This window comes from Erinaceus europaeus, chromosome 12, assembly GCF_950295315.1.
Source record: "Erinaceus europaeus chromosome 12, mEriEur2.1, whole genome shotgun sequence".
Taxonomy (NCBI): domain Eukaryota; kingdom Metazoa; phylum Chordata; class Mammalia; order Eulipotyphla; family Erinaceidae; genus Erinaceus; species Erinaceus europaeus.
The window spans coordinates 40,107,086-40,121,858 of NC_080173.1; the positions used below are offsets into that span (position 1 = coordinate 40,107,086).

The window sequence follows — 14,773 nt, forward strand, 5'->3', positions numbered from 1 at the left end:
CTGTGTTTCTAAGGACTAACACCTACCTTGTGTGGTTATGAAAATCCTGGGAGGGACTCAGCACTGGGCAGGGGCCTCACTCCAAAGATGGGAGTGCCCCTGCCCTCTAGTGCCCACCTACCACAGATGTTCCTTCACTTACAGTGCATGTTTTGATTTTGAGATGGCGTTCAAGGCCTCCAGGGAGAAGGAAAAGCTGCCTCTTGGAACTGCGGCCAGCCTAGGAATGGGGAGACAGGAGAGGGTCAGGAGAATAGAGCCTGGGGTATGGGCCCGCCATTGGAGGCCAAGTCACAAGGTTATGGACAGGTGTACATAAGCCTGACAGAGCTCATCCACACACCCCCTTATGGAGCGTGCACCTGTCAGGGACTCACCCACACACACAGTCACACATTCTCACAACCATATACACTCACACATACATTTTTATACACTCACACACAACCACACACTCACATATAACAGTCACAGACACACTAATATATGCTCACAACACATACATACACATGAACTCACAGTCATACATGCTCACACACAATCACTTGAGTACATACATTTGTATATGCTCACAGAGCTCATTCACACATGTACACCTACTGTACATGCTCACAAAGCTCAGTTAAACACACACACACACACACACACACACACACTCGCCTGCCTCCAACTGCAGCCCTGCTCACCAGCATGGCCCGAAGCTCCATGGCACTGGGCAGCTCCAGACGGCCACCAAAGTGGAAGGTCTTCTGCAGGTTCTGCTCACAGGCCTTGGCAATGCCTGTGAAGATGGGAGTCCAGACCTTGCATGACGTGGACCAAAGAGAGAGGGCACCTCTGCCATCAACCATTTACTGTGTGAGCATGCACAAGTGTGTGTGAGAGTGCATAAGTGTGTCTGTGAGTGTGTGTGTGTGTAAGCATGCATAAGTGTGTGAGTATAGGTGTGTACACTTGGGCCACTCACCCTGGAAGGGTGCACCTTGGGTCTGGCTCACATCCTGAAGGAACCGCATGATGTGGGGCCGGAGCACCTCAGAGCAACTATGGTAGGCAGCCACAATGTACAACAGCCTCCAGCCTCTCTGGCAGCTATCCCTGTGGGGACACACCTGCACCATCACCACTGACCTGGTACCAGAAGCTGCACTGAGCACCTCATGGGGTGGGGTTAGGGATTCCAGCTGTGAGGCAGCTGCTCCTTCTGAGGTGCTTCATCCTTTCTAGTGAGGGTGGGGCAAGTAACCCAGGAGGCATGTCCTCTTGGGGAGCTGGAGTCACAATAGGAGGTCAGAAGAAAGGGCAGGAAATCCCTGACTGCATATAGACTGTATATAGTGGAGCAGTAGAAAAAGCGTTGGGCTCTCAAGCATGATATCCTGAGTTAAACCCTGAGATTCATGTGTCCTGGAGTGCTGCTCTTTTTCTCCCTCTCATTAAATAAAATAAATCTTAAAAAGAACAGGAATGGGAAGTCAGGCGGTAGCCTAGCTGGTTAAGCGCACGTGGTGCAAAGCGCAAGGACTGGCGTAAGGATCCCGGTTCGAACCCCCAACTCCCCACCTGCAGGGGGGGTCGCTTCACAGGAGATGAAGCAGGAGCAGGTCTGCAGGTGTCTATCTTTCTCTCCTTCTCTCTGTCTTCCCCATCTCTTTCCATTTCTCACTCTTCTATCCAACAATAACATCAACAACAGCAACAATAACTACAACAATAAAACAACAAGGGCAACAAAAGGGAAAATAAATAAGTATTAAAAAAAAAAAAGAAGAGGAATGGCTGACCCAGACTAAGACATCCCACACGTGTGTTCTGCTGGCTGAAGAAGAGGACCTGCCTGGGGAGACATGAGACTAGACTAGGTCCTCCTGGGTCAGGAGGAAGAGGCAGAGTGCCCAGCTCACTCACTGTTTGGTGCTGGTGTTGTCTGTGATCTGCTTCACAACTTGGCAGAAGCACTCGTCCCGCATGACCTCATGGTCCCCACACAGCTGCAGAAGGGAGGCCAGGTCACATGCTAAAGCCAGGCCAGGCTTGGCCCAGTGCCACATACCAGGCACATAGAAACAAGGTGGACTTGTGGCTAGGGAGGTACGCAGTGGATAAAGCACTGGACTTTCAAGCATGAGGTCCCAGATTCAATCCCCAGTATCACATGCACCTATAATGCTCTGCTTTTCTCTTTCATCAATAAATAAAATAAATATTAAAAAATTAAGCTCCAATGCCCACTCCCCACTGGTGGCATGCATTCCTCTTCGGATCTCCCACTCCCATGTCCTGGAGCTCCAGCTGATTGGGGAAACCAAGGACCAGATCAGGGGGACTGACCTTCAGGAGGGTGCAAAGCACATCCAGCTCACTCTGCCCCTTCAATGGGGCGTCCCCCATGAACCGCATCACCGCTGTTGATGAGATCATCACCTTCAGGCTACCAGACCCCTGCTGCCCACCCCCTGCCCCAGGGCACCCTATGAGGACCAGGTGGGACAGGGCTTCATGGCTGGTCCCACCCGGTTGGAGGCTCTGGCTACAGTCCTGCCCCCACACCTAGAAACATGTCAGTGGCCATCTTGTTGAGGCTGCTGTCACTGAGCTCGATGAGGGACTCTTGGAGTGGAGCCTGTGGGGGTTAGAGGAGGGTAAGGGGCTGTATCACGAAGGGGCAGCACACACAGGGCTGCTGTGTGATTCCTGTCATAGGACAGAAGGGTCCCCACTGCAGAAAGGAACCAGGTTGATGTCCTCTCAGGCATTCATGGGGAAGGTGCACTGCAGTCAAGGTTGCCCATCCCAGGGCCATGCTTAGCAGGGCAAACACCAGGGCTGGGCACCTTGGAGAAGCAGAGCATGTCCTCTAGGCTCCTGGACTCCAGGCCCTCCTTGGGCTTCAGCCTCAGGCCATCCCTGTGATAAAAGCAGATGTCACTCAGCCTCTGTGACCGTAGCTGTGTCTTTAACCCAGTGTCACTAGCAAGGCAGGGTTTCTGGGAGCTGAATTTTCAGGACCTCACATCTGGGCTGTTTTTTTTTTTTTCTTAAGCTTTACTTATTTATGAGAGAGAAAGAGAAGCAGAGAGACAGTGCCAGAGCATCATTCTGGCCCCTGATACTGATGATGGAACTGGGGACCCCGTGCTTGAGAGTTCAGCATTTCTCCAGGCAGCCCTGGTTTCTCATCCTCTTTACTTCACATCCCTCACCCCCATCCTCACCCCCAAATGGGCTTCCCAGTCTTGCAGTGTGGACAGTAGTAGGAACCCTAGAGGAATGCTCTTCAGGATCCCTGAGAACTCACTGGGGTCTCCTCCGGGGGTCTCGGAAATACTTCTGGGCAAACTCTAGCATGGTGTATGGCGGGAGGGCCAGGCCGTCCTCCCTACGATCTGTGGAGCCAGGTTTGACCCGAGGGCCCTGCCAAAGGGCAGCGATGTGGTTCTAGCCAGTTTCACTCAGACCCCGCCCCACCACTGACCCCCCTCCATCCCCTGCACGGGTAGCCCCGCCCCTGTCCCACTGGCCCCGCCCACCAAAGGGCCTGCCTCCAGGCGCCTGTACCCTCAGACCTTGCATCTAGCTGCTTACATTGGCCTAGATTCCTCCGTGGCCTCCCGCTCACCCCACCCCACCCCACCCCACCCCACCCCACGCAGGCTGGCTTCACTTACAGACTAGTCACAGCGCTCCGCTGACCCTCCCCTCCCACCCCCCCCCACCCCCGACCCCTGGGGCCTCGCACCTCACCTCTGCCAGCTCAGCCTCCATCGCCCTCTTCCAGGCCTGGCCAAACCCTCGGTGTACCGGTTTCCCCTCTTTCCTCCCACTCACTAGGCCCTTGGTCTCACCTCTCTCCTGCGGCCCACTTCCCGGGCTGCGGTGGTGGACGCCACTGCAGCCGCCACCGCAGCGGCCAGACCACTGCCTGGCTCTGCAGGCAGCTTCAGGAAGTCGGGGGCAGCTGCTGGCTGCACCAGTTCTGACGGGAAGTGGCCCACTGGCCCGTGGATGGTACCGAACCTCCAGCCTACAGGGTGGGTAAGACAGTTGAGGCAGCAGCCAGGAATGAGGCACAATGGATGGAGCACTGGACTCTCAGGCACCAGGTCTTTTTTTTTTTTTTTTTTTTTTTTACCAGAGCACTGGTCAGCTCTCGTTTACGGTGGTACAGGGGACTGAACCTGGGACTTCCAAACCTCAGGCATGACAGTCTGTTTACATAACCATTATGCTATCTACCCCTGCCTGTGGCACCAGGTCTTAAGTTTCAACTCTGAAGTCCCATGTGCCAGAGTGATGCTCTGGTTCTCTTTATCTCTTTCTCACTAATTACTAAATAAAACTTGAGGCCTGGGAGGTGCAGTGGATAAAGTATTGGGCTCTCAAGCACGAGGACCTGAGTTTGATCATTAGCATCGCATGTGCCAGAGTAATGTTCTGATTCTTTCTTTCTCATAAATAAATAAATCTTAGGGAAAAAAATCTTAAGGGGCTGGGTGGTGGTGCACCTGGTTGAATGCACATGTAACAATGTACAAGGACCCAGGTTTGAACCCCCGGTCCCCACATGCAGAGGGAAAACTCTGCAAGTGATGAAGCAATGCTGTAGGTGTGACTCTGTTTCTCTCCCTTTCTATCTGCCCTTACCCTCTCAATTTCAGGATGTCTCTATCCAATAAATAAAGATTAAAAAATTTTTTAAAAGTTTCTATTTATTTATTATTGGATAGAGACAAATGGAAATTGAGGGGGCAAGGGAGATAGAGGGAGAGACAGAAAGATACCTGCAGGGAGTCGGGCTGTAGCGCAGCGGGTTAAGCGCAGGTGGCGCAAAGCACAAGGACCGGCATAAGGATCCCGGTTTGAACCCCGGCTCCCCACCTGCAGGGGAGTTGCTTCTGAAGCAAGTCTGCAGGTGTCTATCTTTCTTTCCTCCTCTCCGTCTTCCCCTCCTCTCTCCATTTCTTTCTGTCCTATCCAATAACGACGACAACAACAATAATAACTGCAACAATAAAACAACAAGGGCAACAAAAGGGAATAAATAAATAAAATAAATATTTTAAAAAATTTAAAAAAAAAGAAAAGAAAGACACCTGCTGCCCTGCTTCACCACTTGAGAAGATTTCCCCTCACAGGTGGGGACCAGGGGCTTGAACCTGGTTCCTTATGTGCTATAATATGTGAGCTGAACCTAGTGTGCCACTGCCTGGCCCCCCAAATTTTTTAATTAAGAAAAAAAATCTTAAAAAGGAGCATCTCCTTCTGAGACCTTAGTGTTCCAGGAGAGAGACACTTGAATATCTTTCTTTTTTTTTTTTTTAAAGATTTTATTTATTGAGTCATGAGAAATGATAGGAGAGAGAGAGAAAAAACCAGACATCACTCTGGTACATATGCTGCCGGGGATTGAACTTACAACCTCATGCTTGAGAGTCTAGTGCCTTAGCCACTGTGCCACCTCCTGGACCACACTTGAACATCTTTCTTTCCCTATCAGTGTCCTATTCCTCTGCTCCCAGCAGAGAGAAGAGGAGAGAGGGAGGAGAGACACCACAACACCACTCCACTGTTAATGGATTGTGTTCAGAGAACTTCATTGCTCTCCACTGGCTGAGCCACCTTCATGAGTGCTCCCTAGAGGGGTGTGTGAAATGAGAACAGGTGCTCCCTGGGTGGAGATGGAGCAGGAGGCCCTGAGCCTCAAGCACAGACATGGGTCACAAACATGAAGGTAATCCTGCCCAAGCAACTTCACATAAGCCCCTGGGAAGCATTAGAAATCCTCCCTCTTCTATGGTCAGGGCTTGAGGGGCCAGGCTGAACCCTATTGAGGTCTGGGGTCCATTAGAGGCTGGTTGGGGACACCCCACAGTACCCACCAAAGTCAGGTCCTCGACGTTGTAGATCCTCCAGGTATACAACCTTCTTGCGGACCACACAGCCTGCACTGTAGCCTGTGGGGCGGCTGGGTCAGCACTGGCGGGAGGATGTCCCAGCCCCTCCCAGGGCCTGTCACTCCCTTTGCACGTGCTGACCTGCCCGAGGTGGCTCCAGTGGCTGCAGGTGGATGATATCACCCTTGTGGAAGGCCAGTAGTGCTGGGTCCTCTGGCAGGAAGTTCCGCACAGCAACCACGTAGTCTGAGTCCTGGGGTGGTCAGGTACAGGTTGGGGTGCTGTGGTCCTGCTCTGGTTCCCAGGTACTCTCTGCCCCTGGCAGAAGGCATCCCAGGCCCACAGCACCACAGCATCACATAGACACACATAGGCACCCAAATGCCCAGGCAGTGTGGCCCTGGCAGATACAAGACCCTGGTGTAGAGGAGCATTGGGGAGTCTCCCACCTTCTTGAGCTCTAGGATGAAGTCGTCTACCAGGGCCTTGACCTGTTGGGCTCGGGCAGAGAAGAGAATGACCTTCTCGCTCACCAGGTTGAACTCCAGCATGTTATGGGAGGGGATGGTCACAAACAGGATGTCGGCAAAGCTGGGGGTGGGGAAGAGGGTATGAGTGTAGGGTGTCTGGGCCAGAGGGGTGCCCTTCCCAGCTAACAGGTTCCCTTTACTCCTGTCCTGACCCTCTCGTGAAACCTGGACACTACTTAGCTCTGTGACATCAACCATGCCAGGATTTGGGGACCCCTATCCTGCCAGTGGTCTCAGCTCATCACCTTTCACAGGCTGACATACACCCCAGGACCTCTACACCTTTTGTTTGTCTGTGCTTCTTGATCCAGCCTTTTGTATTTTAAAAAAATGAGTTTGGGGAGTCTGGCAGTAGCGCAGTGGCTTAAGTGCACGTGGCGCAAAGCGCAAGGACAGGCTTAAGGATCCTTAAGGATCTGGTTTGAGCCCCTGGCTCCCCACCTGCAAGGGCTCGCTTCATAGACGGTGAAGCAGGTCTGCAGGTATCTATCTCTCCCCCTCTCTGTCTTCCCTCCTCTTTCCATTTCTCTCTGGCCTATCTAACAATGATGACATCAATAACAGTAATAACTACAACAACAATCAAAAACAAGGGCAACAAAAGGGAAAATGAATAAATATAAAATTTTTTTTTAAAAAAAGTTAGTTTGGGGGTCGGGCGGTGGCGCAGTGGGTTAAGCGCATGTGGCGCAAAGCGCAGGGACCGGCGTAAGGATCCCGGTTCAAGCCCCCGGCTCCCCACCTGCAGGGGAGTCGCTTCACAGGCGGTGAAGCAGGTCTGCAGGTGTCTATCTTTCTCTCCCCTTCTCTGTCTTCCCCTCCTCTCTCCATTTCTCTCTGTCCTATCCAACAACGAATTGCGTCAACAAGGGCAATAATAATAACCACAACGAAGCTACAACAAGGGCAACAAAAAGGGGGGAAAAAGTTAGTTTGTAGATAGAGGCAGACAGAGAGAGAGAGAGAGACACCATAGCACCAAAGCTTTCTTTAGTGCAGTGGGAGCTGGGATCAAATCTGGACTGTGCACATGCCAAAGCAGCGCACTACCCGAATGAGCTATTTCAACAGCCCTAGCCTCCTATATTTTGCCCACACATTAGCCTTTCTTTCCTTCCTTCCTTCCTTCTTTCCTTCCTTCCTTCCTTCCTTCCTTCCTTCGTTTATTTCTTTCCTTCGCCTCAAGGGTTATCACTGGGGCTCGGTGCCTGCACTATGAATCTACTGCTCCTGGAGGCCATATTTTTTTCCATTGTTGTTGTTGGATAGGACAGAGAGAAATTGAGAGAGGAGGGGAAGACAGAGAGGAGGAGAGAAAGATAGACACCTGCAGACTTGCCTCACCGCTTGTGAAGCGACCCCCTATAGGTGGGGTACCAGGGGCTCAAACTGGGATCCTTACTCCATCCTCGGATCCTTATGCTGGCCTTTGCTCTTCACACTGTGTGTGCTTAACTAGGTGTGCTATTGCCCACCCCCCTCTTTCTTTTCTTTTATTTCTTTCTTTCTTTCTTTCTTTCTTCCTTCGTTTCTTCCTTCATTTTTTTTTTAACTGCCATCAGGATTATTGTTGGGTCTTGATGCCAGCACTACATATCCACAGCTCCTGGCAGCCATTTTTCCCATTTTTTCCCCTCAAGATTTATCATTGGAGCTTGGTGCTGGCGCTAGAAATTCATCACTTCTGGTGGCCAATTTTTCCTTTTTTCTTTTTTTAATCTTTTTTTTTTCTTTCTAAGGGAAATTGAGAGGAGAAGGGGGAATAAGGGGGGAGAAAGACTTGTAAACCCACTTTACTCCCTGTGAAGTGTCCCCACTGCAGGTGGACAGTGGGGGCTCAAACCCAGATGCTTGCATGAGTCCTTCCACAAAGTACTATGTGCACTTAACTGGGTGCACCACCGCCTGGCCTCTCCTTTTCCCCCCTTCTATTTCATTTTTATTTGTCAGGACAGAGAGAATTTGAGAGGGGAGGGGAGAGAGAAAGACAGACACCGGCAGACCTGCCTCACCACTTGTGAAGCATCCTCCATGCAGGTGGGGTATAGGGGCTCAAACCCGGATTCTTGTGCATGTATCCAAGTGTGCCACCACCTGCCTCCTTTCCTCTTTGTTTCTATTTTATTTGATATGGCAAAGAGAAATTGAGAAGGGGAGAGAAGGGGAGAGAAAGGACAGAGGGCAGATAATGTAATGGTTATGCAAAGATACTCTCATGCCTAAGGCTCCAGAGTCCAAGGTTCAACACCCCCCCCTCCCATCACCATAAGGCAGAGTTGAGAAGAGCTCTGGTAAAAAAAATAAAATTAAAATTAAGAGAGAGAGAGAAGGAGAGAAAGGCACTTGTAGACCTGCTTCACCATTTGTGAAATGTTCCCCTTGCAGGTGGGGAGTGAAGGCTAGAACTGGGGTCCTTGTCCCATGGTAACATGTGTGTTCAATCTGGTGCACCACCACCCAGTCCCATAACTCTTTCTTTATTTTTGAGAAAGAGTGAAAGAGAAAAGGAGAGACACATGTAGCACTGCTCCACTACTTGTGATTTGGTACATGTGATGCTGGGGACTGAACCCAGAACCTCATGCTTGAGAGTCCAGCACTTTATCCATGGTGCCACTTCCTGAGCTGCCCTTCTTCCCATCTTTCAAAGCACATACCTGCTAGGTGAGGGTCTATCCCTGTCCTCATGCTCTAAAAGAAAATAGGGATGGGCAGGGAGGAGAGCATAATGGTTCTGCAAAAAGACTTTCTTTTTTTTTTTTGTCTGAGGCTCTGAGGTCACATGTTCAATCCCAAGCACCACCACAAGCCAGAAATGAGTGGTATCTCTTTCTCATTAAAATAAAATAAAGTTTAAAAAAAGAAATAAAGTCAGGGACTGGGGCCAGGTAGTGGTGCACCTGGTTAAAAGCACACAGTACAGTGCACAGGGGCCCAGGTTTTTTTTTTCTTTTCTTCTTTTTATATTTATTTATTTATTTTCCCTTTTGTTGCCCTTGTTGTTTTTCATTGTTGTTGTTAGATAGGACAGATAGAAATGGAGAGAGGAAGGGAAGACAGAGGGGGAGAGAAAGACACCTGCAGACCTGCTTCACCACTTGTGAAGCGGCTCCCCTGCAGGTGGGGAGCCAGGGGCTTGAACCAGGATCCTTATGCCAGTCCTTGCGCTTCGAGCCATGTGCGCTTAACCCGCTTGCACTACCGCCTGACTCCCGGGGCCCAGGTTTAAGCTCCCATCTCCACCTGCAGAGGGAAAAGCTCTGTCTCTCTCCCTCTCTATCTCCCCCCCTTCTCAATGTCTCTCTGTATCTATCCAATGATACATATACATATACATATACATATACACACACATATATATATATATTCAGGGATTGATTGCTGACAAGGAGGGGACCAAAAACTACATAAGTCTCATGTGGAATCACCCTTTCTCCCCACCTGGCTGCATCAGATGGTACTTGTGACCACACAATTGCCCCACCAAAGGGGACGAGCTGAGCTGAGGCCTTGGCCTCGGGATGGGCCCTTGCTCCTGCAACTGCTGGACTGTGAGACCTGAGATAAGCAGCTGGTCTTTCTGATGCTCAATCAATCATATTTACAATGGATTTACGTGGTTCAAGGGAGGCAGAGTGGATAAGCCACTGGACTCTCCACCATGAGGTCCTGAGCTCGATCCTCAGCATCACACTGCCAGATAACACCTTGGTTCTCCTTGTCATTGATTAATAAATAAATGCATCTTTACAACAGGTTGGGTAAAGAAATCCTGGCATAGAAGCTGTACACTGTGAGCACTTGGCAGGGGCTGTGCAGTCTGCCAGGCACCCTTCCCTCCAGTTGGCCCTCCTGCCTCTGTTACCTGTAAGCACGCAGCACTCGCAGCCGTCTGCTGGCCTCGCTGCCTTGAACCATGTGCAAAAGCTTGATGCCAGTGTGGGACACAGCCAGGAGTTGCACGCCAGTGCCCACGCTTCCCTGGGCATGGACAGGGGCGTGTGAGGCTCTGCCAGCTGCATCCCCAAAGCCCCTCAGGCGTGGGGTTGGAGGGTGGGGAGGCTCGCACCGTGGCGGGGAAAAGGCGGGAGAAGTAGACTTCCCAGTGGTCCCGTGCGGTGCTGACCACAGCCCTCTTCATGCTCTCCGTCACCAGGGGGCGCTGCGTGTCCAGATTGCTCTGGGCTGGGAGACGCCAAAGCAGGTCAGAACACCGGGTCTGCCCCTGCCAGCCTGCAGGCGGCAGGGAGGCAGGTCACAGCAGACAGGACAGGAAGTCTGGGGGCTCACAGGGCCTGGCAGTACTGTCCTCCCCTGCCCCCCATGCCCTGCCGGGTACCAAACAGTGCTTTCATCTGGAGCCGTTCTTCCTGGGAGATGCGCAGACAGGCCTCAGAGAAGGTGTCGTGCAGGATCTGTGGGGAGGGGCCGTGACTGGTGGTGAGGGGTGGGGGTGGGGCACGACTCCCTTCCAAAACCCAGGCAACAGAATCATTTATATGACAAGGCCCTCTCTTCTCCCTCTCCCTGCAGCCCACTGAGAACTCAGCGCTGGGTGACTATCAGGACTCACTGAGTCTGGCTGGAGTGAAGTGTGGGTTCGTGGACCTGTCCACAGGAAGAGGGCTCTGCATACCTGTCTTCCTTTCTCTCAATCTCTCTCTCTCTCTCTCTCTCTCTCTCTCTCTCTCTCTCAAGATTTTATTTATTGGGAGTCCGGCGGTGGGTTAAGCGCAAGTGGCGCGAAGCGCAAGGACCAGCTGAGGGATCGCGGTTCGAGCCCCCAGCTCCCCACCTGCAGGGGAGTCGCTTCACAAGTGGTGAAGCAGGTCTGCAGGTGTCTATCTTTCTCTCCCCCTTTCTGTCTTCCCCTCCTCTCTCCATTTCTCTCTGTCCTATTCAACAAGGACAACTACAACAATAAAACAACAAGGGCAACAAAAGGGAATAAATAAAAAATAAAATAAATATTTTAAAAAAGATTTTATTAATGAGAAAGTTAGGAGAGAAGGAACTAGACATCACTCTGGTATATGTGCTGCCGGGGATTGAAATTGGGACCTCCTGCTTGAGAGTCCAATGCTTTATCCACTGCATCATGTCCCAGATCACTCATTCTGTCTTTCTTTGTGATAGGACAGAGAGAAATTGAGAGGGGAAGGTAGATGAGGGAGATAGAGATATCTGTTTCACCACTTCTGAAGCTTCTCCCCTGCAGGTGGGGACTCGGAGCTTGAACCTAGGTCTTTGTGCATGGTAACGTGTGTTCAACCAGGTGCACCACCATTTGTCCCCCTTAAATTATTATTATTTTTTAAAAAATTATCTTTATTTATTGGATAGAGATACCCAGAAATTGAGAGAGAAGGAATGATAGGGGGAGAGACCCCTGCAGCACTGCTTCACCACGTGCAAAGCTTTCCCCCTGCAGGTGGGGTATTATTATTATTATTACCAGATCACTGTTCAGCTCTGGTTTTTGGTGGTGTGGGGGATTGAACCTGGGACTTTGGAGCCTCAGGTATTAAAGTCTGTTTGCATAACCATTATGCTATCTGTCCCACTCCCAGCACCTTAAATTAAATTAAAAAAGAAAAAGAAAAAAGGCAGAGGATTCCTCACCTGCCGGAACAGGAGATCCAGCTGCACGGGGTGGCTGTAGCTGTCCTTGGGGTAGAACACCTATGTGTGGGGGTTTCATGAGGAGCTCTAGGCAGCACTTCCCTGACTGCATACCCTGCCCACTTGAGATACAGCTAGCCTTGAAGCTCCCAGGCTCAGTTCTCTCAGAAAACCTCCCCCCCCCACCACCACACCAGGCAGCTGCCCTTCTCCTGCCTCTCCCCTAGCTCTGGGCACCTCTTTGCGCAGAAAGAGCCGCCAGGGGGCATCATGGTAGCCATAGAAGCTGGGGTTGAGGTGGTGCAGCCGGGTCTGGATAGGCTCCTCCATGGATTCCAGGGATCGAGAAGGCAGCACTGGAGGTACAGAGGATGTGGGAAGGGGCTGGGAGGGGGGCACCCAGTCACACTAGCTTGCACACACACACACATGATGCTCAGCTTTTGTGAGACACACATAGAACATCTCCTGTGCTGCGGCCTAGGAGGTGGCACAGTAGCTAAAGTGCTAGACTCGCTGGAGAGAGCATCATTAAGTTCTGCAAAAGACTCTTATACTGGGGCCGGGCAGTAGCACACCAGGATAAGCACACAATGCATAAAGAGCAAGGACCTACTCAAGGATTGTGGTTCAAGCCCCTCACTCCCCACCTGCAGGGGGGTCACTTCACAAGTGGTGGAGCAGGTCTGCAGGAGTCTATCCCTTTCTCAATTTCTGTTTTTTTTCTTCCTTCTTTTCTTTTCTTTTTTTCCCCTCCAGGATTGTCGCTAGGGCTCGGTGCCTACACTACAAATCCACTGCTCCTGGAGGCCATTTTTTCCATTTTTATTGCCCTTGTTATTATTGTTATTGTTGTCATTGCTGCCATTGTTGTTGTTGTATAAGACAGAGAGAAATGGAGAGAGGAGGGGAAGACAGAGAAGGGAAGAGAAAGGAACCTTAAGACTTGCTTCATCACTTGTGAAGAGATCTCCTTCAGGCGGGGAGCCCAGGGCTGGAACCGGGATCCTTGCACCAGTCCTTGCACTTAACCTGGTGTGCTACTGCCCAGCCTCCCTTTTTTTTTTTTTTTGCCTCCAGGGTTATCACTGGGGCTCAGTGCCTGCACTGCTCCTGGAAGCCATTGTTTCCATTATTGTAATTGTTGCTGTTATTGTTGGATAGGACATAGAGAAATTGAGATATGAGATATGGAGAAGGGGAGAGAAAGACACCTGAAGAACTACTCCACTGCTTGTGAAATGATGCTCCTACAGGGACTCGAACCAGGGTCCTTGTGCCTCTCCCTGCACTTTGTAATGCTTCTCTTTTCTTAATTTTTTTTTAATTTTTAAAAATATTTATTTATTCCCTTTTTTTGCCCTTGATTTATTGTTGTAGTTATTATTGTTGTTATTGCTGTCATTGTTGTTGGATAGGACAGAGAGAAATGGAGAGAGGAGGGGAAGACAGAGGGGGAGAGAAAGTAAGACACCTGCAGACCTGCTTCACCACTTTTGAAGCAACTCCTCTGCAGGTGCGGAGCTGGGGGCTGGAACCGGCATCCTTACTCCTGTCCTTGCACTTCATGTCACGTGTGCTTAACTTGCTGTGCTACCGCCCGACTCCCCTAAGTTTGTTTTTATTTATTTATTTACAGGATAGAGACAGAGAGAAGTTGAGAGGAGAGACGGAGATGGAGAGGAAGCAAGAAAGTACTTTACCAGTTGTGAAGATTCCCATCTGTAGGTGGGGACTTGGGCTTGAACCCAGGTCCTTGTGCACTGTAACGTGTGGGCACAACTAGGTGTGCCACCATCCCAGCCCCTGATGTATATCTTTTTCTTTTAAAGTTTTTATTTACTTATTAGTGAGCAAGACAGGAGGAGAAAGAACCAGACATCACTCTGGCACATGTGCTGCTGGGAATTGAACTCAGAACCTCATGTTTGAGAGTCCAAAGACATCACTGCGCCACCTCCCGGACCACATCTTTTTTTTTTTAATTAATTTATTTTCCCTTTTGTTGCCCTTGTTGTTTTTTTTATTGTTGTTGTAGTTATTACTGTTGTTGTTATTGCTGTTGTTGTTGTTGGATAGGACAGAGAGAAATGGAGAGAGGAGGGGAAGACAGGGGAAGAGAAAAATAGATACCTGCAGACCTGCTTCACCACCTGTGAAGCGACTCCCCTTCAGGTGGGGAGCCGGGGGCTTAAACTGGGATCTTTGTGCCAGCCCTTGCGCTTTGCTCCATGTGCACTCAACTCGCTGCGCTACCGCTCGACTCCCCTGATGTATATCTTTTAAGATTATGGTGGCTACTGTGAGGCAGAGGGTATGGGGGTAAGGTTCTGACTGTGACACTATGAAACCTGGTTTCTATCTTTGATCAGATACTTGTAAGCTGTGTCATCTCAAGCAAGGCATTTAACTTTCCTCTTCTCCCATGTTTAACATTTCAGTAAGAATTGTACAATCTTGAAGTGTTTTAATAGGAATTAAAAAAAAAAGATTTGGCGGCCAGGTGGTGGCACACCTGGTTGAGTGCATATGTTACAATGCACAAGGACCCAGGTTCGAGACCCTGGTCCCCACCTGCAGGGAGAAAGCTTCACAAGTGCTGAAAAAAACGCTGCAGGTGTCTATCTTTCAACTTCCCTATCACCCCCTTCCTTCTTGATTTCTGGATGTCTCTATCCAATAAATAAAGGGGGAAAAAACCTGCAAGGAAAGAAAAAAAATTCTAAA

The 14,773-nt window shown here is 50.3% G+C and overlaps 1 protein-coding gene across 1 annotated transcript in view; it reads right to left on the reverse strand.

The window, feature by feature from the left end:
* MYO15A (myosin XVA) overlaps positions 1 to 14,773 on the reverse strand; it is a 74,876-nt gene that overhangs the window by 17,049 nt on the left and 43,054 nt on the right. Inside the window, exons 42-58 of the mRNA XM_060203202.1 lie at positions 12,284 to 12,402; positions 12,047 to 12,106; positions 10,764 to 10,839; positions 10,494 to 10,609; positions 10,290 to 10,405; positions 6,344 to 6,485; positions 6,036 to 6,147; positions 5,880 to 5,954; positions 3,846 to 4,024; positions 3,299 to 3,414; positions 2,835 to 2,907; positions 2,551 to 2,623; positions 2,332 to 2,405; positions 1,909 to 1,991; positions 968 to 1,098; positions 687 to 781; positions 143 to 220 (exon numbers count right to left, since the gene is read on the reverse strand). Coding sequence (XP_060059185.1) covers positions 143 to 220; positions 687 to 781; positions 968 to 1,098; positions 1,909 to 1,991; positions 2,332 to 2,405; positions 2,551 to 2,623; positions 2,835 to 2,907; positions 3,299 to 3,414; positions 3,846 to 4,024; positions 5,880 to 5,954; positions 6,036 to 6,147; positions 6,344 to 6,485; positions 10,290 to 10,405; positions 10,494 to 10,609; positions 10,764 to 10,839; positions 12,047 to 12,106; positions 12,284 to 12,402 — 1,718 coding nt within the window. The remainder of the gene's footprint in view (positions 1 to 142; positions 221 to 686; positions 782 to 967; positions 1,099 to 1,908; positions 1,992 to 2,331; positions 2,406 to 2,550; positions 2,624 to 2,834; positions 2,908 to 3,298; positions 3,415 to 3,845; positions 4,025 to 5,879; positions 5,955 to 6,035; positions 6,148 to 6,343; positions 6,486 to 10,289; positions 10,406 to 10,493; positions 10,610 to 10,763; positions 10,840 to 12,046; positions 12,107 to 12,283; positions 12,403 to 14,773) is intronic.